This window comes from Dama dama, chromosome 18 (genome assembly GCF_033118175.1).
Source record: "Dama dama isolate Ldn47 chromosome 18, ASM3311817v1, whole genome shotgun sequence".
Lineage (NCBI taxonomy): Eukaryota > Metazoa > Chordata > Mammalia > Artiodactyla > Cervidae > Dama > Dama dama.
In genome coordinates this window covers 102,594,680-102,621,504 of record NC_083698.1, presented here as the reverse complement: position 1 = coordinate 102,621,504, position 26,825 = coordinate 102,594,680, and the positions used below count along the sequence as shown (strand labels likewise).

General features: G+C 38.9%; 1 protein-coding gene across 3 annotated transcripts in view; it reads left to right on the top strand.

The window, feature by feature from the left end:
- The window catches only part of TPK1 (thiamin pyrophosphokinase 1), a 352,973-nt gene that overhangs the window by 68,800 nt on the left and 257,348 nt on the right, over positions 1 to 26,825 (top strand). For all 3 annotated transcript variants that reach the window (XM_061165992.1, XM_061165990.1, XM_061165991.1), the window contains exon 2: positions 7,829 to 7,900. In XM_061165992.1, coding sequence (XP_061021975.1) covers positions 7,829 to 7,900 — 72 coding nt within the window. The remainder of the gene's footprint in view (positions 1 to 7,828; positions 7,901 to 26,825) is intronic.

Here is a 26,825-nt window from a genome sequence, read left to right as displayed (position 1 = left end):
AGAGACATTGCTTTACCAACAAAGGTCTTTCTAGTCAAAGCTATGGTATTTTCAGTAGTCATATATGGATGTGAGAGTTGGACTATAAAGAAAGCTGAGCACTGAAGAATTGATGCTGTTGAACTGTGGTGTTGGAGAAGGCTCTTGAGAGTCCCTTGGACTGCAAGGAGATCCATCCTAAAGGAAATCAGTCCTGAATGTTCTTTGGAAGGACTGATGCTGTAGCTGAAACTCCAATACTTTGGCTACCTGATGCAAAGAGCTGACTCATTTGGAAAGACCCTGATGCTGGGAAAGATTGAAGGCAGGAGGAGAAGAGGATGACAGAGGATGAGATGGTTGGAAGGCATCACTGACTCAACGGACATGAGTTTGAGTAAACTCTGGGAGTTGGTAATGGACAGGGAAGCCTGGCGTGCTGTAGTCCACGAGGTCACAAAGAGTTGGACACGACTGAGTGACTGAACTGAAGGGAACATTTCATGCAAAGATGAGCACAGTAAAGGACAGAAATGGTATTGATCTAACAGAAGACAAGATATTAAGAATAGGTGGCAAGAATACACAGAAGAACTAGACAGAAAAGATCTTCATGACCCAGATAACCACGATGGTGTGTGTGATCACTCATCTAGAGCCAGACATCCTGGAATGCAAAGTCAAGTGTGCCTTAGGAGGCATCACTACGAACAAAGTTAGTGGAGGCAGTTGAATTTCAGTTGAGCTGTTTCAAATCCTAAAAGATGATGCTGTGAAAAAGTGCTGTATTCAATAAGCCAGCAAATTTGGAAAACTCAGCAGTGGCCACAGGGCTGGAAAAGGTCAGTTTTCATTCCAGTCCCAAAGAAAGGCAATGCCAAAGAATGTTCAAACTACCGCACAATTGCACTCATCTCATACGCTAGCAAAGTAATGCTCAAAATTCTCCAAGCCAGGCTTCAACAGTATGTGTTCTGTGAAATTCCAAATGTTCAAGCTGGATTTCAAAAACAGAGAGGAACCAGAGATCAAATTGTCAACATCCACTGGAGCATTAAAAAAAAAAAAGAAAAAAAAAGCGAACTAGTCAGCCCTTTGATAAAGATTAGTTTGTGTTGTTCAAGCCCTCAGTCGTGCTACTCTTTGTGACCCCATGGGCTGCAGCACACCAGGCCTCCCTGTCCTTCACTGTCTCCCGGAGCTTGCTCAAACTCACGTCCATTGAGTCGGTGATGCCATCCAACCATCTCGTCCTCTGTCATTCCTTTCTCCTGCCCTCAATCTTTCCCAGCATCAGGGTCTTATCTAAGGAGTCTATTTTTCGCATCAGGTGGCTTCAGCTTGAGCATCAGTCCTTCCAATGAATATTCAGGACTGATGTTCTTTAGGACTGTGTAGTTGGATCTCCTTGCAGTCCAAAGGATTCTCAAGAGTCTTCTCCAACACCACAATTCAAGAACATCAATTCTTCGGTGCTCAGCTTTCTTTATGGCCCAACTCTCACGTTCATACATGACTCCTGGAAAAACCTAGTAAGTTGAATCAATGAGGGTGCACTGCTGCTCCCATTGTGTGGGGCTCCTTTTTAATCCCTTAGACGATCTCATGGGTAATCTGTACGCCATGACCACCTACTGTAAGGACACCTGGGGTCCCAGTGCCCGTCTGCTTAGTAACTAGTGCTGTCTTAAGTTCTCATTGATTGAAAAAGGCTAACCCTTCATTCTTGAGTTGGATGACTCAGTTTCTTAGATAATTGAATCAGAGATGTGAATAGGATCTAGCTCTGCGTATAATCCAAATAATTTTATTCTCAGAGATCTCAAATGAAAAGTAATTGGTTTTCTTGATTTGCTATTCTATTGTCTTTTTACTTTCTTAATTAAAAGAAAATATTGATATAATTATTTTCCAAGGATGAAACGAACCATCTTTGCCCTCTGATGTCATGGTTTTCCCCCCCCTCCCCTCTTGGATTTATACCCAAACTCCAGAAACACTTTTGGACTCTACTTATATGCCAGTTATGTTATATGGAATAATTGTGGAATAACTATTTTATGGAATAATTTTCAGTTCTATTTTTTCCCTTGCCCCAAGGTGTTAATAAAAATTTAAGACTTTATTTTTTAAAAAAACAGCTTTATATTTACAGAGAAATTGAGACGATGGTAGAAAGTAGTTCCTATGTATCCCCCTATTTTCCCTTTTATCTGCACCTTCTATTAGCATGGAGTGTTTGTTGCAATTAATGAACCCATATTGATGTATTATTATTTAGTTCCGTAGCTTATTCAGATTTCCTTAGTTTTTACCTAATGACCCTGCTGTGTCCCAAGATTTCATTCAGCCTAGAGTACTACGTTTAATTGTCATGTCTCCTGGGAACCTGTTGGCTGTGGCGATCTCTCAGACTTTCCTTGTTTTCGTTGACCTTAGCAGTTTTGAGGAGTATTGAGCAGGCACATTGTAGTATGTGTCTCTGTTGAAATTTTTCTAAATTATTTTTCCTGCTTTGACTGGGGATATGGAATTTGGAGAAGAAGATGAAGAGATAGAAAGCTGTTTTCATCACTGTGTTTATGACTGTTGATGCTGACCTTGATCACCTGGCTGAAGTGGTGTTTGTCAGGTTTCTCCTCTGTAAAGATTTCCCCCCATTTTCATAGTGTACACTCTTTGGAAGGAAACTTCTCTGTGCAACCCACAATACGCAGAGCCCACAGCTGTGTTTCCACCCTTTAGGATGGAGTATCTCCTCAAGTAAATAGTCATTTCTTTGGAATTCTGCTTGAGATATGTCTCTTTCCTCCTATTGTAATAATTAACTCAGTCATTTTTGTTGTATCAGTACTGAGTCATGAATTTTTATCTCTCTACCTGGGGTTGTTAGCCAGAACTATTTTGTTACTTGAGCTGTTCCAGTTTTGGCCATTGGGGTATTGGGAACTCTTCGGATTCTCTCTTAGCCCCCTTTGACGTACTTCCATCAATGTGGCTGTTTTGTTTTTTGGGTTTTGGGGGAACGCTTCCTTACTTTCTGGCACTCTCTGACGGTCCAGGCTTGTCTTTCCCCAGTCACAAAACAGAAGCAGCCTTTTCTCCTAAGAAGCAGGTGTTTCTTTGCTCTTGTTTTTATTTTGTTTTGTTTTTAAATAATAAAATCGAGGAGAGAACTACATAAGAATAAAAGCAAGTTGGCATGCCCCTCCCACCTTTGTTACCTTCTGAACTTGTTGTTTAACTAGTCCTTAGCTGTCAGAGGACCTCTTCACTTTTTTAGCTCAAGGCTAATGATTTAATGTCATTTTGATTGTCTTTTTCATGTCATGAACTTGGACTCGTGAGTGTTGCTTGTGTCCTTAGCCACTCAGTCATGTCCAGCTCTTTGCAACCGTATGGACTGTAGACCCCCAGACTCCCCTGTCCATGGGATTTCCCAGGCAAGAATACTGGAGCGGGTTGCCGTTTCCTTCTCCAGCGGATCTTCCTCAGCCACAGATTGAACCTGCATCTCCTGTGTCTCCTGCATTGCAGGCGGATTCTTTACCCGCTGAGCCGTGAACTTGGACATTTGTACTTAATTCAGAGTTTCCAGGCGACTTGGAGTACTTTGGCTCTGATCCATTCAGGGTCAGGGGTTTTTCATCATCTGTAATTGAAATCCCTTTGAGAAAGCAAATCAAGGATTTTGACTTATCCTATATTTCTCTTTGAGAAAGAATGACTCATTCTCCTCAGAATGAGGGGAATGACTAAGTACATTTGATTTTACAAATTGTGTTTTTTATAGCATAAGGAAGAAATTCTTCCTAGCCTTTCTCTTAAGTCTTTTTGTACATCCTAGGGATAGTATCGGGGTGAGAACTTGAGAAATATTGGGTTGGCCATAAGATGGTACGGAAAAACCTGAACGAACTTTCTGGCCAACCCAGTACTTGATATAAGACTATTAGTTTCCTTACTGCTATGGTCCTGACTACTTTTCTAAATTCCTACACATTTAGAGTGAGAAGTTAAGGTCCTATGGTTCAGTGTCTGAGGCTGATGTGGACTTCTCTCTGCATTGAGATTCTCTCATAACCTATTTAGGAACTGTGGGTGGTTCTGGGTACTACATTTTCTGCAGCCTAGTAGGGACTAGTAACCATAAGGGTTTTGAGGTTAAAATAAATGCCAAACTGACTTCATTTAGTTTTAATTGCAGAGGAGTCTAGATTAGAAGAGGAAAGAATATCAGATCCTAGTACCTAAAGATCTTTATGCATAGAACCAGATTAACATAAATGCTATGTATAGAAATAGTTGGAGTAGTTAATTCTTGGATAATATCATTAGCAAACTGAACTATACATTTTCAAACGTCTTCGTTCTTTTCGAAAATGCTTTCACAGATAACGCCTTAATGAAGGTATGGGTTTTAGAGGAGCAGTGAGGTGGATAATAATGCTTTTCCCCTTCATCAGATTGTTCTTTGAGCCACAAAAATACTGAGTTCACATATCAAAGAATCAGTGACAGAAAGCAGTTTGCTCCTTCACTTACACATACATGCAATATTGTTGAATGCCTCCTTTAGCAGTGCAGACCTTGCCAAAGATTAAAGGACCATTGGTTTATCCTAACTATTAGCTCCTTGCCATTAACGTCGTATCAAGCACTTACAGGCTATGAATCTCTTATCCCTGTTGAATAAGTGAATGAGTTGAAGTCTTCCTTCCTGTGTTTTGATGCTTGCCTGCTCTTTGTCTTTTCCAGTTTCTCTCTTGATCATCTTTACCTTAACCCAGTGAAGACCATGATCACCCCATTAATTAAAATTCAGTTTCTCTCTACAGAATAACAACCCCAAGGATTATTGACTTAAAGTAGGAGTTTAGTTTTTTTTTTGTCATATAAAAGAAGTCTGGAGTCAGGCATTGAAGTGCTGGCACAGAGGTTTCATGGAGTCATCAGGGACCCAGGCTCTCTCAGCCTGTTGCCTTTGTTCTTTGCATCCCAGGTGGCTGCTAGACTGTTGTTCATTCATCAGTCTTGCTCCAGGTGGCAGAATGGAAGAAAAACAGAAGAAAAAGCCCCCCTCCTCCCCACTTTAAGGAGACTCCCTAAAAGTAACATATCAGGCTTCTCTATACATTTTCTTGGCCAGAGCTTAGTGCTGTGACTACGTTTTGCTGGAGAGAATCTAAGAGTTTTTCATCTGGACAGTAATATGCCCAGTAAAACAAAAAAAGCCAGAAAGTCAAAGCAAAAACCAAAACCGAAACCACAAAAGCCCCTCAGGATTCTGTTGTTGAATAAGAGGAGGAGGAATGTTGTGCAGTAATCACTGGTTTTTGCCACTATCGTTCACTCTGATGCAGCCCAAAGATGCCTCCTGGCTTCCCCTCACCTCTGGACAAGTGATTTTGCCAATTCTCCAACCAGCCATCATCACCATCTTGTTTACACCGACTCCTGTTTCAACATCCCAGAATGGGTGGAAAAAGTCCTGAATTTGAGACAGATCTGATGTCCTGTGTCTGCTAGTTGATCCCAACTGAACTCCTGTTTTTAAACCTGTGGATATTCAGCTCCTATAGTCCATTTCTTACAGCAGTTATTTTCGATGTCCATTCGACTTTCATATTTTGACTTTGTTCTTGTTTACTTTCTTAGGAGGAAATCAGTCATCCTCTGCCTTTATCTCAATTTTGTATATCACTGTGATAGTCCATCCTTTGCTTCAGTCTCCTTAAGTGGAGACTTATGTGTTTTTATCAATAGTATGTAAGCCTTTGGGCCAGGGTTGCGGGGGGGTGGGTATGTTACTTCCCAAAGGAGACTACTTTGTGCTCTATAAATACCTCTTGAATGAATGAATGAATCCTTTCCCTTCTCTCTCTTACCTCCCTCTTCCTAATTAGAATGCAGTATATTCTATATTTAAAATACTTTCTCTGGACTTTGCTGCCTTTTTCTCCCCCATTTCTCACAGTTCACTTTTTTAGGTAAGAAGAGGCATCTCAGTTTTCTCACTCCTTGTTCTCTTTTCTGTCCTCTGAATTTTCAGACTTTTCTTTGACATTTTTGCCCCCTTGTTAGCCTTTTCTCATCGTCTAGTCTCTTTGATGCTGCATTATTAATGCCACATTCTTGGAAATACTCTTAGTTCTTTTACCTTTATAGCTGTTTCTTCTATATTTCCTTTGTTGACGTCCTTCTGCTCTGTAACACTGAGCAAAATATGACGATTTATGTTTGCAATTTGTTCTTTTCTCTCTCTGCCCTTGCTTTGCAGTATCTCAGCTGCGTGTCTGCACTTTGACCTTCGTCTGTCATCTCCGTTTGGCTGATCCTCCTGTATACATAAATTGGTTTTACTACTCATTTCTGCATCACTCTTAAATACTTCCTGGATGCCAGGACTGAAATTTCTCTGTCATCATAAAGAGCATATGTAAAATCTGGAATGTTAGGATACATGTCTCAGGTGCCCATAATTAGGATGTTGCTGCCTAAACTTTCCGTGGTAACAATCCTACTGGCCAAAGATAGCAGCTTCCTGTGGGTTGTCTTTTCTGTCTGGAATGCCCTTTTCTTTGTTCTGTCCAGCTATCTCTTTATTTTATTTTATTTTTTTTATTAGTTGGAGGCTAATTACTTCACAACATTTCAGTGGGTTTTGTCATACATTGATATGAATCAGCCATAGATTTACACGTATTCCCCATGGGGGATCAGCTATCTCTTTAAGATCAAGTTCAGAGATCTGCACATCACCAAGATTTCTAGGATGACACTAGACTTTACTGACTTTCTAGGCTTTGAACTTCTGCCATTAATTTATCTGTTACCCGGCACTCCTCCTATCCTTGTGTTGTACTGTATGTGGAATAAATCGTCTTTATTATAAATGTCTTATCTTGAAGATACCCTGTAATCTTATTCCTCTTCGTACTCCTAGTGCTCGATATATAATCGGCACTTAATAACATTTGCTGTGGATGATGGCATCCCCTTTTCATTTCCTTATCTTGTTCCATTTCTAACACTGAGATTGCTTAAAAACACAATTAATTTTTCTTATCACCAAACAAACATTTCTTTTCCATAAATGAAATGAAATGCTCGGAATGAGCTGAATGACAGATTTTCAGCCAGCCTCATTGTGTTCTGCTTTGCACTTTTTACAGTATGTTATAAAAGGCTTGAAATGATTGTTGGAGAAGTAACTTTTCTCCATCTTTCTTGGTCTTTTGAGTGTCATCTAAAAAGTGGGAATAAAAGAGTCATGAAAAGAGCTAGTAGGATTTTGGGGAAATAAAGTTTTCCATGGGTGAGTTCAAGTGGGGCCAAGGGGGAGATTGAGAGGGAAAGAGAGACTGTGACTAAATGAGGATGAAAATGCATGTAAAAGGACACACCCATTAGACCCAAGCAGCTTGGCAGACATTGAGGTGATACCAGATAGCCAGGTAGAAGGGTACCTGTGGCAAAGTGGTGTGTATATCTCAAATCAAGGGCATTTTTGCTGTGCACCCCTACAAAAAGAAGCATTTGTTGTTGTTGTTCAGTCGCTAAGTTGTGTTCAACTTTTTACAGTTTCATGGACTGCAGTTGTTTTTATGAACTATATTTTGATAATAAATTCCTCAGCAATACAGTGATGTGATGGACACATGGAATAAAGTAGATCCAGTTAACCTACGGTGTCTTTTAAAATCCAGGTATAAGAAATCAGCTGCGATTATAATTTAGCTCTGTGTAGACTGAAAACCTAAACTAATAAGAGTACGATTCCAGACTCAAATTAGGGAACACAAGACTTAACTTCACTTGTTTACTTGATTTTGCTTTTTTCCCATAGGGAGTTTGAAATACTGCCTTGTGATTCTGAACCAGCCTTTGGACAAATGTTTTCGTCATCTTTGGCACAAAGGTAACCTTAGTTAGCGTTCATGTTTCTTTGCTTTCTTACTCTCCTTTGGACTAATATGACTGTTAAATATCCCAGAAGCCAGCTGGAATACTAAAAAGTGCAATTTATAAAATGCTGATTTAATTATTGAGTTATCAGAAGATGTTATTATTGCCTCTCTGCTAATCTGTTTATACACGTGGTTTCCAAGGAGTGGGTCTCCAAGGACAGAATTATAATATAGCATCACTCTACTGTATATCATAACTATTATGTGGATGTTTGTCCTAAGTACTTACAAGTGTTTGTTCACATGTAAATCTTTTTGGATCCAGTGACAGCAAAAAACCTACACAAGCCTCACTCATTCCAGCATTCAGTAATTAGATATCTTCAGGATGACAGGAAGATATTAGCAGTGTATTAGAATTTCTAGGGGTGCAGAAAAATATAGTTAAAAACAGAATATTTTTACCAAATTAGGCTTCTGTGAAGTTTCATGTAATAAATAGGCTTTATTAACTCTTCTACATTATTCTTTGATTTTTATAGAATTAACTCAAGAAAGTGGTATTAAATAGCATTTGCTGTTTTGGACCTCTGTTCTTTAATGAAGTCTTGGTTTTTTTTCCTAAGGAATACTTTTGCTATGTTTTCAATGTAAGTTTGGGATCAAATTAGATAAACAGAAATCTTGATTCATGATATATTGTAGTGTATTCTTGATTTTCTTTTACCAGCCCAGAATAGTGTTCTCATTGTTGAGGTTGTGTGTCTTAGAATGCAAATCTGTTACGTTAATCAGCTCACATCTGACAAAGGTAGTTGTTATACTAGAGGGAATAAATTATTATACAGATAATTTTGTAGAAAGAGTTCTTCTTGTTCAATATGCTCAGGATGAAAACTCTTGGTATTCCAAATTTAGCCAACTTTAAATTAGCTAACTTAAAATTTCACATTGTAGCTGTACTAACATTGCCCTAAAAATAAACAGTTACTTAATTATTAACTTATCTTTCATAGCACTTACTGCTTACTTACCTGTAATTAGGTAGTTATTTGGGTATCTTAAAGCCAAAAGGTCTTTTTTGTCACTTTATCTCTATTGTCTAGTGCTGTGCATGGCACATAATTGCTTAGTAATTACAGTGATTGAAAGAAAGAATCTAATATGGTTGCTATTGCTTATAAAGACCAAAGCATACTGACTAGACACATCTTTTTTAACCTGAACTGATTGTATCATGTTTTATAATATTTTTAGGAGAGCGTGTAAAACTGTTTTACTGCAAACATTAAAAATTGATAAAATATTCATTATAGGTGTGGTTAGAAACCTTGGATGATGAAAACCACATCTTAAGCCTCATATTTTGGGGGGTGTTAATGGTCCTGTTTTGCACATAGTGTGAAATGATGTAGATTTTTGACCTGACTGAAGTTCTTCATTTCATTAGTTTTTCTGCAGTGAATTTGATTTGAAAATGTCTCAGGCCTGACATTCACCAGATAATCATTTCAGTTCAGTTCAGTCACTCAGTTGTGTCCAACTCTTTGTGACCCCATGAACTGCAGCATGCCAGGCCTCCCTGTCCATCACCAACTCCTGGAGTTTACCCAAACTCATGTCCATCGAGTTGGTGATGCCATCCAACCATCTCATCCTCTCTTGTCCTCTTCTCCTCCTGCCCTCAATCTTTCCCAGCATCAGGGTCTTTTCAAATGAGTCAGCTCTTCGCATCAGGTGGCCAAAGTATTGGAGTTTCAGCTTCAGCATCAGTCCTTCCAGGGAACATCCAGGACTGATCTCCTTTAGGATGGACTGGTTGGATCTCCTTGCAGTCCAAGAGACTCTCAAGAGTCTTCTCCAACACCACAGTTCAAAAGCATCAATTCTTCAGCACTCAGCTGTCTGTATAGTCCAACTCTCACATCCATACATGACTACTGGAAAAACCATAGCCTTGACTAGACGGACCTTTATTGGCAAAGGAATGTCTCTGCTTTTTAATATGCTTTCTAGGTTGGTCATAACTTTACTTCCAAGGAGTAAGCGTCTTTTAATTTCATGGCTGCAGTCACCATCTGCGTTGATTTTGGAGCCCAAAAATATAAAGTCAGCCACTGTTTCCACTGTTTCCCCATCTATTTGCCATGAAGTGATGGGACCAGATGCCATGATCTTAGTTTTCTGAATGTTGAGCTTTAAGCCTATTTTTTCACCCTCCTCTTTCACTTGCATCAAGAGGCTCTTTAGTTCTTCACTTTCTGCCATAAGGATGGTGTCATCTGCATATCTAAGGTTATTGATATTTCTCCTGGCAATCTTGATTTCAGCTTGTGCTTCCTCCAGCCCAGCGTTTCTCATGATGTACTCTGCATATAAGTTAAATAAGCAGGGTGACAATATACAGCCTTGACGTATTCCTTTTCCTATTTGGAACCAGTCTGTTGTTTCATGTCCAGTTCTAACTATTGCTTCTTGACCTTCATATAGGTTTCTCAAGAGGCAGGTTAGGTGGTCTGGTATTCCCATCTCTTTCAGAATTTTCCACAGTTTGTGGTGATCCACACAGTCAAAGGCTTTGGCATAGCAATAAAGCAGAAATAGATGTTTTTCTGGAACTGTCTTGCTTTTTCGATGATCCAGCAGATGTAGGCAATTTGATTGCTGGTTCCTCTGCCTTTTCTAAATCCAGCTTGAACTTCTGAAAGTTCACGGTTCATGTATTACTGAAGCCTAGCTTGGAGAATTTTGAGCATTACTTTACTGGCGTGTGAGATGAGTGCAATTGTTGCAGTAGCTTGAACATTCTTTGGCATTTCCTTTCTTTGGGATTGGAATGAAAACTGACCTTTTCAGTCCTGTGGCCACTGCTGAGTTTTCCAAGTTTGCTGACATATTGAGTGCAGCACTTTCACAGCATCATCTTTCAGGATTTGAAATAGCTCAAGTGGAATTCCATCACCTCCACTAGCTTTGTTCATAGTGATGCTTCCTAAGGCCCACTTGACTAATCATTTGATTTGCATTAAAAAATGAACACTTGGTCAGTACATGTATATGAAGGGAAGTAAAGGTATCTAAAGTGTCCTGAAGTGTACTGAAGTGGTTAGATAATTCTTATTTCCCAAGTAACTTTTCTTTAGGTTATTGAAATGCTAAATTCTTTCACACATGCCTCTAGGATAATTCTTGTCATTTTGGAGCCATGAACCATTATAAAAAGCAGCTCTGTTTCTTGTGAATCTCATAACAGAGGCTGTGGGCTTGTGTTTGTGCTGCTGTCCTTCTAAGAAATGGCAGTGAAACAGGAAAACTGAGCTTGAGCTGATTTCACAAAAGAGTGTCCCAGAAGAAAGCAGCATTGGTGGTTTGGGGGAAGAGACAGAATTGTGTCTTAAGATTTCATTTCAGCAAGTAAGTCATGGCTGGAGGCTGCCCTGCTGTTTCTCTTGAGCTTATTTATGCATGCAGCATTTTCTGTAACTTCTGTGGATGTGAAGATTTTGCAAGAGCAGAAATTAAGTGGTGAGAGCTGACTGCAAAACTGAAACACGTGAAAATTTGAAGGCTACTGCATAGCGTAAGTCTCTTATATAAAAAATCTATATGTTACCTTTAACCTATATGTGAAAGGCTTCTGTTGAGTAAGTATTTTTTGAGATTCCTTTCAAAGGAAAGACTACTTTGAAGATGTTAGTTCACATGTTATAAAATCTAGTTTAAACGACTAAAGAAGGGCTTCAAGGGAGGTTAAAATTATAAAAGTTTTTGAGTGGGTTTTCCCTCGACTACATCATGAAGTTTTAAGGACTTTTTGGTCAAAATTCTTGGAATAAATATATTCCTACCTGTCTAACATTATGTACCCTGGATTTAATCTGGGGATATAAAATAAATATTTGATAGGTAGGTAGATAAAACAACAGAAGTCTAGTTAGTATCTCACTAAGTGTTCTGTGGCAATCAGAGATTATTGGCCTTTGTGACTATTACTGTTAGATTTCTTAACCTCCCTCCCTCACCTTTTTTTTTCCCCTTGAGCCAGGCTTTCTCTTCCAGTAAATGTCTTTTTCACCCTGAAATATATAGTAAGTGAAAGAAACAAGAGATGTCTGTGTTTGAATGGCTCTGGTTATTTCTTGTTGTGGGTCAGTGTTTTTCATCTTGGGGTCACCAAGCTTACTGGGTCCTCACAGGTAGTAGGAGAGGTCTCTTGAGTTACATGAAATTGAAATACAAAAAAAGAAATAAGAAACCCACAGACATTCATTTACGTGGGATAAGGTTGCATAGATTGATCACATATCAGAGTTTGACTTTCTGAAGTATATCCTCATTTTTAACGTGAGTTCCTGGCCTCACCCTGCCTCTTTCATTTGATCCACAGAACAGTGGTGACCATATTAATCAGATTATGAATCGATGATCAGGTTATGTCAATGTCAGGTGTTTAATCTTTGGCCTTATAGCTTTTTCCTCTAATAAGGAATTGCTTTCCTTTACTGGGTGTCTGTCTCTCTCGTTCCTCTGGAGACCAGCCTTAAGATCACATGTGGATATGGGCAACATACTCTGTTCATTTGGGATGAGGCTTAAGTCATAAGATATTTTGACAGACCCGGTGGGTCTTATAGGTTAAAAGGAGGCGCATGTGACATTTCATGAATTGAAAAATAAGCAAGGTCTTTAGTTTTGTAGTATCATTTTTTCTTCTCTTCTTTTTGTAATGGACCTGTTGAGGCCCTTCTGTGCCAGACATGGGGCTCGAAGCTGGGGGTGGGACTCTGGGCTCTGGGTTTTGGTTGGAATGGAGAGCTGGTGGGGCAGGGAAGGGGTGGGTGGGACTCTGGGCTCTCAGTTGTGGTTGGAACTTCCCTGGCAGGGCGGGAAGATGGGGTTGTGGAGACATATGGTTGCAGCCTGTTCCTGAGGACAGCATCTTCATCAAGAGCCACAAGGCCTCAGAACGAACGTGCTGTATCCCTGCTTCTCAACAGCTGTGAACCTATTGTATACAGCATTTGATTAATTGCATCTGCTTGGCTCATGTCTGTATGCTTGTCTTTCTTTAAAGAAAAACACTTTAGCTGAATGAATATTTTTTAACAGAATCATGACTTGCTCCACTAAAGATTTTGTGCTCGTGATCAGGTTGAAATTTGAAGTGACGTAGAAATCTGCTATAAGGCATCTTGTTGTATTGACCCTTTCTTTTGTAAATTATGCACCCCAGGACTGTTTTCCCCTGATGACTTGAATGAAGCTCAACCAAAGTTAACAGATTTACAGTATGTAAAGCTTTCTTTTTCCTTTCCTTTTCTGTTACCATCTCTCTATTCCGTGGGACTTTTCTTCTTTCACTTCTGGTGTCCATTTTGTTTATTTTCATTAAGAGAAATTGGATACTTGTCATTTTTATGTGTAGATTGGTTGAATTGGTTGGTAACTTTAAAATACTTGGTATATTAAAGAAATAGCTATTTCATTCATATTGTATTTGTATACATTATGTCTATTAGAAGAATTTCAAGGGAAACATTTTTGATAATCACCTTGAAATTTCAGAATCACCTTAGGGTTATTCCTAAAGCTGACTCTGAAAGGACTAGTCATAGTCCATCTTTTTGGTTTTTTTTGTTTTGTTTTTTGAGTGTGTTTCTAATATAGTTTTTCCTCGGTCCTCATATTCTACTGCTGCCCCATCCTACGAATTTAATGACTGATATAATTGAACTGCCTTCTTTTTTGTTGCCTGAAATAGATTTTTACTGTACTTACTCATCTTTCAAACTCTGACTCGTCTTTAAAGGTCTAACTCAAATGCCGCCTCCTGTGTATAAAAGCTTCCTCACTTAGTGTGCCCAGGTAGAGATTTCCTCCCTAGTATTTGTCCTTTGCTTCTCTTACTTAGAAGTATCACCTGATCCCTCCTTGAGGCTCAGCTTCTTAAAGAAGGATACAGAATGCTTAGCAGAGGTGTTTTCCTCCTGATTCCGGTGAGATGAGCCTGGGAGCAGCCATTGTGGATCATCCTAGCAATTGCTGAAGGTCAGGGTCTGTCTTTGGTACTGTCTAGGTGCTGGAAATCCTTTTGCCCTGCTGTGAACCAGTTAGCTGGCAGCAGGTGCATGTACACACACTCTCTCTTCCCCTGCAGCCGAGATTCCTCTCGTTTCTTAGCCTCGGTTGGGTCCCTTTTCTATTTCTGCTGAACTGGAGCTCTGGTGACTGATTTCTTTTTTCCTCTGCTCTAAGACTCCCAAATGCTTATTTTGTATTTCCTAGTGTAACCATTCAGAACTGCTGTTTTCATTAATCTCACCTCCTTTCCTCATAGCTCATGTGCAAGGAGTATATTCCTTTTTTCCTCTTTCATTTTATGTCTTTGACAGTTGAAGTGGTAACAAATGTGTCATTGGAATATATCCTCTTTGTCCATTAAGGTATTATGTCTTTTATTATAGAGAAGTGTATAAAATTATGCAATTAAGCAACACCCTTATCTTCTGACTTTAATTTCTAAAGAGATTTATTATATATTTTTACTGCAGTGCTTGTAATGCTCTTTTCTTAATTTCTTTGTGAGAACGGTAGATTAACCTTATTTTGAGAAAATACACGCCTCAGTTTTACCCTAGATTTTCGTCTTTAATTATAGAAGTATATGTGCTTTTTAAAGATTTAAAACATCACTTTTTATAATGAGACAGTGACAGTCCCCATTAGCTATTTAATATTTCCTTCATTATTTGTTTTATACTTGCATTTTTTCTTTTTCATTATTGCCCATGAAATGATTTTTATGTGTATTTTAACCATCAGTTAAGGTAGTAGATGAAATGCTGTGACTAAATAGGAAAATGCCCCTAAAATAGAGATTGCCAGGCCGTGTGACTCTGTATCCATTATGGCAGCTAGTGTAGAGGTTTAGACAGCCTGTTTTACTGTGTTTTTTATGCCATTTAGATCTGTGTCCTAACTGGTATGTTGGTGTTTAGTGTAATTAGAAAATGGTTTCAAGTTAGTATGGCTGCTTATATTTCAGTAAAAAAATATATATATATATTATATAAACATACATTTTTTGAACTCATTCATTCATTTATTTACATTTGCTCCATGTTAATTTACAGGGACTTACACACAGACTTTTCTGCTGATGTTAAGCCCAATAAAGTAAGCCTGATGTGTGATTAGTTACAAGACTTGAAGCATGTTGTTAACAGTCATCCTTGCTAGGGAAGCTCAGCAGGACCTTTGTGGTACTCTGTCCTCACTGAAACGGTGTAAAAGTAAAACACAAACAAAAAACCCCAAAGGATTCTAGAATTCTATCTCTGCACTAAGCAGATAGTTGAATGCTGCAGAAACCTAGTTAAAAATAAAGCATCACCTTTGGGTCAGCTATCCAAAAGTGAATTCAGCAATTTGCATTTCTTAAAGCTGATGGTGTCCAACGCTTTAGAAGGTATCCTGTCATTTTCCCAGTCAGAGTGCTCAGGTCTTAGGTGGCCTTCCCTGAAATGCAGACGTTGTCATGGTCACAGCGCTTCCCAGAAATTTGTTACAGAGACATAAAGTTTTCTCCATGGTGGCTTTTCTCCATTCACTTGTAACACAGAGCTTATTCAGTTAGTTTGAAGGTCTTCTGAAAGAGTAGTCTTTGGAGAAGCAGTCGGAGAAACATGGTGTGAATCACCACCTTTTCCCCACATTGTGAATTTTTATCTTACCCTTAAGAATCTGGAAACATTTACTTTTACCCCATCCTGCTTTAAAGTTTGATCTCTAAATACTGTTATGTGTTAGATAAATATTAATGTTCCTATGTGTGTTAATTTTTTGTCCCACTTTGCTTAGTGGCTTCTTCCTTGTAACAGTTTCTTGGAAGGCAAGCTGAGTCTCAAAGTTTATTTTTAGAGTGCATGTGTGCTCAGTCATGTCTGACTCTTTTGAAAACCCATGGACTGTAGGCCACCAGGCTCTTCTGTCCATGGGATTTTCCAGGCAAGAATACTGAAGGGGGTAGCCTTTCCCTTCTCCAGGGCATCTTCCTGACCCAGGGGTCTTCCTGACCTGCGTCTCTTGCATCTCCTGCATGGACAGGCGGATTCCTTACCACTGCACCTAGGAAGATAATGCTACTTAATTGAATATAAGTCAGTTAAGGCAGGAGGAGAGGGGGACGACAGAGGATGAGATGGTTGGATGGCATCACCGACTCGATGGACATGAGTTTGGGTAAACTCTGGTAGTTGGTGATGGACAGGGAGGCCTGGCGTGCTGCAGTCCATGGGGTCACAGAGTCAGACACGACTGAGCGACTGAACTGAACTGAAAGTCAGTTAAAGAACATTACCACTGGCTAATATTTGTGTACAATTACAGAGTAAAACCAAGGTGAACTTTTTTAGAGTCCTGGTCTTTGGGGGAAGCTGAGCCTCTCTGAGCATTTGCTTTCCCAGTAATAGCTGCTCAAAGCCTCAGAAACAGAAAAGCTAGTAAGAGGATGACCTCTTTCCTGCTTCACTCAGAAGTTTGGTTGCGAGGAAGTCTGATCTGTCTCCTCCAGCACCTGAATTTACTGGCAGTGTTCGGAACAAACCAAATGGGGCATCGTAGGGGTAAGTCATAGGGCAAAACACTTGTTTAAGCTAGTATGGGAGTGACTATTTGTTGTTCAGTTGCTATGTCCGACCCTTTGCAACCCCATGAACTGCAGCATGCCAGACTTCCCTGTCCTTCATTTTCTTCCGGAGTTTGCTCAAATTCATCCCCATTGAGTTGGTGATGATATCTACCAAGAGATGATATCTCATTCTCTGCCGTCCCCTTCTCCTTTTGCCTTCAACCTTTCCCAGCATCAGGGTCTTCTCTAATGAGTTGTTTCTTTGCATCAGGTGGCCAAAGTGTTGGACTTTGAGTATCAGTCCTTTGAGTGAATATTCAAGGTTGATTTCCTTTAGGATTGACTGGTTTCATCTCTTTGCTGTCCAAGGCATCTGAGGAGTCTTCTCCAGCACCTCAGTTCAAAAGCATCAATTCTTCAGCGCTCAGTGGAAGAAATAGTCTATAATTTTGAATGTATTCAATAGAACTGAACAGTGTGCAGTCTTAGATACCTATAATAGCAGGATCTCTGTGGAAGTGAAATAGAGATACCCTTTAATCAGACATCCTTGCCATCTCAATCATTATCATAAATTTGGTTTTTAAGGGATTTGCTGGGTATGACTACCTGGATAGGTAGAATATCGTGTGTGTTTTTGTCATTTAATTGCATCCAGGCAAAGATCCAGCTGATACTTTAGCTGGGAAAATGCTAGGCTTTAGGGTATCTGAATTTTCATTCAGATGATCCAGGAAGCATCTGTTCTACTGATGAGTAGATTAGTCATTAGACTTAAGAATCCTATAACGGTGAGGCTTAGCACAGTTTATTGAACTACCAAATTGACACTATTTGTGTCATTTTCTGTTCTTAGTGGTTCACAGAACTTATGCTTTGAGCACATTTAGGTGAACATTGAGCCAAAGATCTGATGAGCAATTTGCATACTTGGTTCTGGCCCATTAAGCAAAACAGTTATGTACAAGCTGTAGTCCCTGTAAATAAGGCTGGCAGGAAAGATCTGTCCCACTCATACAAAAAGTCATTTAAATAGATGCCATTTTAATATATTAGTGATACAGAACAAAATGCGTGTAGTTTGATTTGAGGCTGGAAATATAATTTATGACTCTCATCCCAAGATGATGGCCCATCGCTGTTGAATTAGATCTTTCATTATTTTGGGTGTTATAAATGTCAGGTATTAAGGACCTCAGTGTTATTTCCTTAGGCTTCACTCTCAGATCATCATGTTGTGTGATGTTTTGTTTCAGTAACTACATTATCACAGGGCACTGAAGAAACATACCAAGGCCTAAAGTACTTCCATGGTTGTGAAGCATTTGTAATTCTGCTGTGCGTCCTGATTTCATGGTGCTTTGTATGAACTGTTGTGTATGTGCACGTGTGCTCATTTGCTCAATTCATGTCCACCTCTTTGTGAGCTCCTCTGCCCATGGAGTTTTCCAGTCAAGAATGCTGGAGTAGGTTGCCGTTTCCTCCAGGTTATCTTCCCCATTTCCTGCATTGGCAGGTGGATTCTTTACCCTGAACCACGTGGGAAGCCCATGAACTGTGTACTTGATATTTAAAAAAGTAAAGTAATTTTAAAATACCAAGTTTCACAGTATAGCATTTTCTAATATGTTTACTGAGAGTAAAAAAATTCCAGTATTTCCTTTTTTAATTCATATCTTTCTCATTGTTGGTGTCAAAAAATAATAAAGGCCGATGATGGTTTTCTCCTCCCTAGTAAGTCATAAATGTGCTTCCTTGATAGCTCAGTTGGTAAAGAATCTACCTGTAATATGGGAGATCCTGGTTTGATTCCTGAGTCAGGAAGATTGGCTGGAGAAGGGATAGGCTACCCACTCCAGTATTGTTGGGCTTCCTTTGTGGCTCAGCTGGTAAAGAATCTGCTGATAATGTGGGAGACCTGGGTTCGATCCCTGGGTTGGGAAGATCCCCTGGATAAGGGAAAGGCTACTTACTCCAATATTCTGGCTGGAAAATTCCATGGACTGTATACAGTCCATGGACTATATAGTCCATGGGGTCACAAAGAGTCAGACACGACTGAGCGACTTTCACTTTCAAGTCATAAATGTATGACTGTAAGAATTAGCATTATAAAATATTTTATTTAAAATTCTTACACCCTTAGTTAGAATTTATCCGTCCTGTTCATATGTTGTTGTTGTCGTCCCGTTGCTCAGTCGTGTCCGGCTCTTTGCGACCCCGTGGACTGCTGTGTGCCAGGCTTTCCTGTCCCTCGTTGTCTGCTGGAGTTTGCCCAAGTCCATGTTCATTGAATCAGTGATGCTATGCAACCGTCTCATCCTCTGTCACCCTTTTCCTAAATATATATGTATATGTTGTAAATGTGTGAAACACATTCCAAAGTTATACAAGTTAATGGAAAATAATAGACTCTAACGGAATATTTTTGAAATTCTAATCCTGCCCTTAAGATAAAATTGTTGTGTAATTTTGTTATGAAGATCCAAGTGTCAAATAATGGCCCCTCCCCTCCTGTGTTACATCATTACTTTTAATAACAGGAGGGTATTTCGAATTGTTCAGTGACATGATAGGTCTTTGGGATGTTTCTAGGAGTCTAAGAGGGAGATGGTACAGGCTAGATTAGATGCAATGTGTATTTTCAGTTGTCAGCAACTTCTGATTATGTTAAAAAAAAAAACAACAACACAGATTGGTAATACTGTGTTTAAAACATACTTATCATTACCAACATGTATCATTCATGTGACAAATAGTAATTTGATGTATAATTTATCATTGGTTACAAATCCAAGCCTGTCTTTCTGGTTTATGATTATTTTATACATCTTATTTACAGTGATGCATTTTATAATTTCAGCCCTTTTCCTGGGGTTTCACTGGCAGTTTAATCATGATTCACAGCATTGTGCATCCTTTGTGTTCAACAGCATATAGAACACTACAGGAATAAGAAGAGAGGCATTATCTTTTTACTGGCCAGAAATAAGCAGAGTTTGTCATCTGAGAGTCAAAAAAGATAAATATAAGCTGAAATTTGCAGGAGTATGGTTGTGAATGTCCATAGAAAGCAAATTTAGGGATCTTGACATATAAATATGCCAGCCTAAGCTTATAGTTTATGTTAAATAGTTTAACATAATAGACTTAATCGTGTATGGCTTATCCATGTCCTTATGCTTAAATTCACGGGATTCTCTGTTGCTTATGTAGGCAGGACTGTTTGGTTTTCTTTTATCATTTTTAAAAATCTCAATTAGTACTGAATGAAAGACATCTTTGAGAAAATATATTTTAATTTGTAGCATTAGGTAGGCCTTTAAGGACTATCTTGCAAAACTCTGGTTGAATAAAATGCCATCCCTCCTTGGAATGAGATAGGGTTATTGTCATAATGGAACACTGTTTCTAGTTTTTATGGAACATTTTTAGCAGCGACGTCAATTATAACTTCCATTCCACTTGTGCCTTTTTATAACTTGTCTTACATAACAAAGCAAAAAATAATGTTTATGTTACAAATTAGTCTAACACTGTTATTTTTTCTAATGATAAAGGAACTATAAGCATGCTTTAATAGCTTCTTAATATTTTCTTGAAGAGGTGAACTGTTGATCTCCTCAAAGTAAAAACACAAACCGAGATATATCTGCTTTCTGGGTTTTAAAGAAGTGACGTTCTTTTTTGCCACAGGAGAAAAATAAATAGAAAGCATATATAAATTTTCTTTTTTTTGTAAATAGAAAGCAATCTTTCCACACTTAACAACCTTAAAAGCTGTGTGCACATTACTCTACATATGTTTAGTTAAATCTGGAATCAGTTCAGTTCAGTTGCTCAGACGTGTCTGACTCTGCGACCCCATGGACTGCAGCACACCAGGCTTTCCTGTCCATCACCAACTCCCAGAGCTTGCTCAAACTCACGTCCATCAAGTTGGTGATGCCATCCAACCATCTCATCCTCTTCGTCCCCTTGTCCTCCTGCCTTCAGTGTTTCCCAGCATCATGGTCTTATCCACTGAATCGGTTCTTTGCATCAGGTGGCTGAAGTATTGGCGTTTCAGCTTCACCATCAGTCCTTCCAATGAATATTCAGGATTGATCTCCTTTAGGATGGACTGGTTGGATCTCCTTGCAGTCCAAGGGACTCTCAAGAGTCTTCTCCAACACCACAGTTCAAAAGCATCAATTCTTTGGTGCTCAGCTTTCTTTATAGTTCAACTCTCAAATTCATACATGACTACTTGAAAAACCATAGCTTTGACTAGACAGACCTTTGTTGGCAAAGTAATGTCTCTGCTTTTTAATATGCTATCTAGGTTGGTCATAGATTTTCTTCCAGGGAGCAAGTGTCTTAATTTCATGGCTGCAGTCACCATCTGCGGTGATTTTGGAGCCCCCCAAAATGAAGTCTCTCACTGTTTCCCTTGTTTTCCCATCTATTTGCCATGAAGTGATGGGACCATGATGGCATGATCTTAGTTTTCTGAATGTTGAGTTTTAAGCCAACTTTTTCACTCTCCTCTTTCACTTTCATCAAGAGCCTCATTAGTTCTTCACTTTCTGCCATAAGGGTGGTGTCATCTGCGTATCTGAGGTTATTGTTAATTCTCCTGCCAATCTTGATTCCAGCTTGTGCTTCATCCAGCCCAGAATTTTTCTTGATGTACTCGGCATATAAGTTAAATAAGCAGGGTGACAATATACAGCCTTGACGTACTCCTTCCCTGATTTGGAACCAGTCTGTTGTTCCATGTCCAGTTCTAACTGTTGCTTCTTGACCTTTTTATACAGATTTTTCAGGAGGTAGGTCAGGTGGTCTGGTATTCCCATCTCTTTCAGAATTTTCCACAGTTTGTGGTGATCCACACAGTCAAAGGCTTTGGCATAGTCAATCAAGCAGAAGTAGATGTTTCTATGAACTCTCCTGCTTTTTCGATGATCCAGTGGATGTTGTGGAGAAGGCAGTGGCAACCCACTCCAGTACTGTTGGTTGAAAAATCCCATGGATGGAGGAGCCTGGTAGGCTGCAGTCCATGGGATCGCTAAGAGTAGGACACGACTGAGCAACTTGACTTTCACTTTTCACTTTCATGCATTGGAGAAGGAAATGGCAACCCACTCCAGTGTTCTTGCCTGGAGAATCCCAGGGACGGGGGAGCCTGGTGGGCTGCCGTCTATGGGGTCGCACAGAGTCAGACACGACTGAAGTGACTTAGCAGCAGCAGCAGCAGCAGCAGTGGATGTTGACAATTTGATCCCTGGTTCCTCTGCCTTTTCTAAATCCAGCATAAACATCTGGAAGTTCACAGTTCACATACTTTTGAAGCCTGGCTTGGAGAATTTTGAGCATTACTTTGCTAGTGTGTGAGATGAGTGCAGTTGTGTGGTAGTTTGAACATTCCTTGGCATTGCCTTTCTTTGCGATTGGCATGAAAACTGACCTTTTCCAGTCCTGTGGCCACTGCTGAGTTTTCCAGATTTGCTGGCATATTGAGTGCAGCACTTTCACAGCATCATCTTTTAGGATTTGAATTAGCTCAACAGGAATTCCATCACTTCCACTAGCTTTGTTTGTAGTGATTCTTCCTCAGGCCTGCTTGACTTCACATTCCAGGATTTCTGGCTCTAGCTGAGTGATCACACCATCACGGTTATCTGGGTCACGAAGATCTGTTTTGTATAGTTTTTCTGTGTATTCTTGCCACCCCTTCTTAATATCTTCTGCTTTTGTTAGGTCCATACCATTTCTGTCCTTTATTGAGCCCATCTTTGCATGAAATATTCCCTTGATACCTCTAATTTTCTTGAAGAGATCTCTAGTCTTTCCCATTCTGTTGTTTTTCTCTATTTCTTTGCATTGATCCCTGAGGTATAGAAATGGTTTGGAGGTTCCGCTTGTAGGAAATTATTTATATATTGTGTCGGTGACATTTCCTACCTTCCTATAAGCTTGTACCCATGAACTGTTATAACCAAGTAGCTTCGATGGTAAAGAATCTGCCCACAGTGTGGGAGACCTGAGTTTGATCCCTGGTTTGGAAGATCCCCTGAAGTAGGAAATGGCAATCCACTCCAGTATTCTTGCCTGGAGAATTCTGTTGACAAGGAGTCTGGCGGGCTGCAGTTCGTGGGGGTCACAAAGAGTTGGACACCACTGAACAATTAACACTTTTACTTTCATATAGACTCCTGAGACCTTTCCCATCTCTAGTGTTCATTCAGTTTAACCAAAAATTGAGAATGAGATGTGAATATGGATGTTTTATTCTTTATTAGGCACAATTGGCATTCAAGTTTCAGGAAAGAAGACTGAGCTATGCAGTCTCTTATTCAAACAGTTGTAGGTATAGTGGGTTTTGAGTCATTCACTGTGTATCTCCGCAAACTGAAAATTTTTTCTGCTAGCCTGACTTTTAGAAGTTACAAACCATAAATGTCAAACTTCCAATCAGTATGAAAATAGCTTGATAGAGTGTTACTCATTTTCCTTTATTCTCTCTCCACACTGTGAGACTAATGAGACTTCTTATTTTGAATGTTGACCTTGGTACTTGGAGATCTTTTGGCACTGAAGCACATTTCAATTATATTTACTATTTGGTGCTCATTGTGTCAGGAATATTCACTTATTATTTTATACGAGGATTTTTAATCCTTGTTGGGCACTTGTTGGAACAAACTGGAAGTGTATATTTCTATTGCATTTCAACTTTAGAGTCAATGTAGAATTTACTTCTGCCTACTAGTGAGCATTTCGTTCCCCTTTTTAACATATTGTCATGCTGTTGGTGGTGGTGTCTTTCTGTTTTTCTTTTTTTTTTTTAATTTTTGAAAACTGAACTAATAATGCTATCACCTGCCTTTTATATTCAGTTTGGAATCAAAACACAATTTATTGATTGTGGTACATGGATAGTGTCACTGTTGTAAAATTAAGTAGCATCTTACTTCTAGTAAAATTTGTTAGTAGTGAATTGAACTTTTTTTTTCCTTTCAGTTTTACGGATGATACCAGCATAGTTTGAAACTTATTTTAAGGCAAACAGTAAATACGTCAACAAAATAAACGAGGAGAAATTAGAGATAAATAGCAGGTTATTCACAGCCATGGAATGAAAAAATTGTAAAATAGAGTGAACTTAGAAATATATATAGAAGAACATTTATTGCTGAACTTTTTGTTATTACTTGTACTCTTTTTTGTTTCTTATATTTATCAAAAGAGCTTTAAGATAACATCTAATTGATGTTTGGTTTGTAAAACTCAGAGGTTATTATACTTGATTGATTAATTGGGTGCTGTCATTATCTTTATTTCATTTGACCTTTTCAAATACTATATTTTCAGCTTCAGTATCATAAATAAAAGTGGGAAGAAACATTTTTCCCAAACAAGCTAATAGATGTTTATAACTTACTTTCATCTTCTTATAAAATCAGTAAACAGGCATGTTTTTGTTTCTCATTAACTTATGAAATTCTGATCAGCTTCCTTAAATTTGCATGATCCTCATCCTTTTTTTTTTTTTTTGTTTACTCCCCTTCTTATTTGGAATGATTAAGATCTTATTTTGGCACCTTAGATGACATAATAAATGATGATGGTACTTTTAACTTTTTAAACTATTAGACTTTCTTAAACCAATAACTGTTATGTTAATACTACTAAAGGGAATTAAAGAATTGGAAAACACATTTTTACTTTTGAGTGTTTAGAAAGTAAGTTCCCTAGTATTGTGAAGAGAAAAATACAAATATTTCTCAGTATGCATATGCCAAAACAACAACCAAAGCAAAAAATCCTACATCTGCAGAGTCAGAGAACATTTTCCAGTGTCAAAAATTCATTTCTCTTTATTTTATTAGGGAAACGGGATGTTTCCTGAACAGACTTCATAAAGGCTGAATGAGCCACTGTTCCTTTGAGCTTTTGGAGATAAGCATTGTATAGTATAATAGTAAATAAAGCGAGAAGACCTTTCATGAGATTTAAATTCATTAGCACAGCAGGAACAACAATCATAAGAAACAATCAGGTTTTTAAAAAAATAAACTAACTTTAAATTGAAGTATAGTTGATTTACACTGTTGTGTTAGTTTCATATGTACAGCAAAGTGATTCAGTTATACATTATATCTATTTTCAGGTTCTTTTCCATGTAGGTTATTGAAAAATACTAAGTATCGTTCCCTGTGCTATACAGTAGTTCCTTTTTGGTTTTCTAGTTTGTGTACAGTAGTGTTTATATGTTAAAGAATCAGGTTTTAAGTGGACACTAATGTCAGAAGTGGCTCAGCTTCCCTTGTAGCTCAGTTGGTAAAGAATCTGCCTGCAATGCAGGAGACCCAGGTTTGATCCCTGGGTTGGGAAGATCCCCTGGAGAAGGCAATGGCAACCCACTCCGGTATTCTTGCCTGGAAAATCCCATGGACAGAGAAGCCTGGCAGGCTGCGGTCTGTGGGGTTGCAGGAATTGGACACAGCTGAGGGACTAAAACACACAGTGTCAGAAATGGAGACTGTTTCTCCCTTCAGTTTTTCTCTGCTTCCAGCTCCTTTGTTACCTTCAGTAAGTGTATAAGCAGGACTTGCAAAACAATGTGTTACCTCCTCCCTGTCTACTCCCCAGCTTTGCTTTATAACTTCTTGGAGAAATGCAGTAGGTACTTTTAATCAAGCAGCATGGATGTTTTTCATGGGGAATTACATTTAATAGAATTGTTTTAGTTTTCACCATTCAATATTGGATTAATATTTGTTTTCTAATTGCTAACTGATGCCAGCTCTGTTATTCCTGGCCAGAAATATGCTCTCCACCAGATATCTCTATATATGTCTCTCAAGTATTTGGCACATGAGAAACCACCTCATCTTTCTCTTAAATTCAGAACTTCTGAGGACTTAACATCCTTTATTATTCACTAAGTTTCACTCTTTGAAGCTAGCCTTAACCCTATATTCTTTTTTCAACTTTAAAAATATCACTATTGTTTTTTTCTTTACAGTGTTTCCATATACTGATTAATTCCTTTTTCCCACCAACTAATCTCAGTTCAGTTCAGTCGCTCAGTCATGTCTGACTGTTTGCAACCCTATGGACTGCAGCAGGCCAGGCTTCCCTGTCCATCACCAACTCCTGGAGCTTACTCAAACTCATGTCCATTGAGTCAGTGATGCCATCCAACCATCTCATCCTCTGTCGTCCCCTTCTCCCCCTGCCTTCAATCTCTCCCAGCATGAAGGTCTTTTCTGAGTCAGTTCTTCGCATCAGGTGGTCAAGGTATTGGAGCTTCAGCTTCAGCAATTAATCTCTTTGATGTACTGATCCTGTCCTCGTCAGTTGGAGTTCTTCTCAGAATTATCTGCCTCCCTCTGATTATTTTCTCTCCATATCCTATGTATCCTGTTTATTATTTTAAAAAATTTTATTGATGTACAATTACTGTATATTATATAGGTTACAAGTGTACAACAGTGACTCATAGCCTTTTAAAGGTTATACTGCATTTATAATCATTGTAAAATATATCCCCCTTGTAGACAATGTATCCTTGTAGCTTATTTCATACCTAATCGTTTGTACCCCTTAATTCTGCACTCCTCTACTGCCCACCCCTTTAGATTCATTTAGGTAGGTCATTTCGGTAGGTCCCTAAGCTTTGAAGGTGTCACCACCACCTGCACAATCAAATTTTGATTGCTTAGGCTTCTGGGCTTTTATAGTTAACACTTTTTACCATTCTTGCTCATACATGTCATCTTCTCAAGTAAACTCCATTTCAGGGCTTAGCACCACACCTTGCATCACCTTGAAGAGAACTTCTGTTACTCAGCCCTCTGCCTACCTGCTCACCTTTCTTTCTGTCAGCCTGCCAGTCTGTGCCAGTTTGTTTACTGTTACTTCATGCCCTACGTTTCCCATTTGAGAAAATTAGTCTGTCAGCTGGCTATTTCACCCGACCTCCTCATTTTTTGGTAGACACCAGTTTCTGTTTTTTTAGACTTCCAAGATATCCACAACCAGTTTTTTTTCAGAGAACATTATTATGTTGTCTTCTGAGTCTTTGCTAATGTGAGAGCTCTGTATATTGGATGCCAGGGAAAATCACCTTGTAGAGTATACAGTATTTCTAATTTAAAATGTGGAAGACACATGAAGTCTTCATTTTGTATACTTTGTATTTTTTATTATCTTCCCTGCAGTGAAAGTGGTCAGTTAATATTATTTCTGTTAGTAAAGTTGTCACAGAACTCTTGCTTTTTATATTTAAACAACTTACTCCAAATGCTGTTTGGATA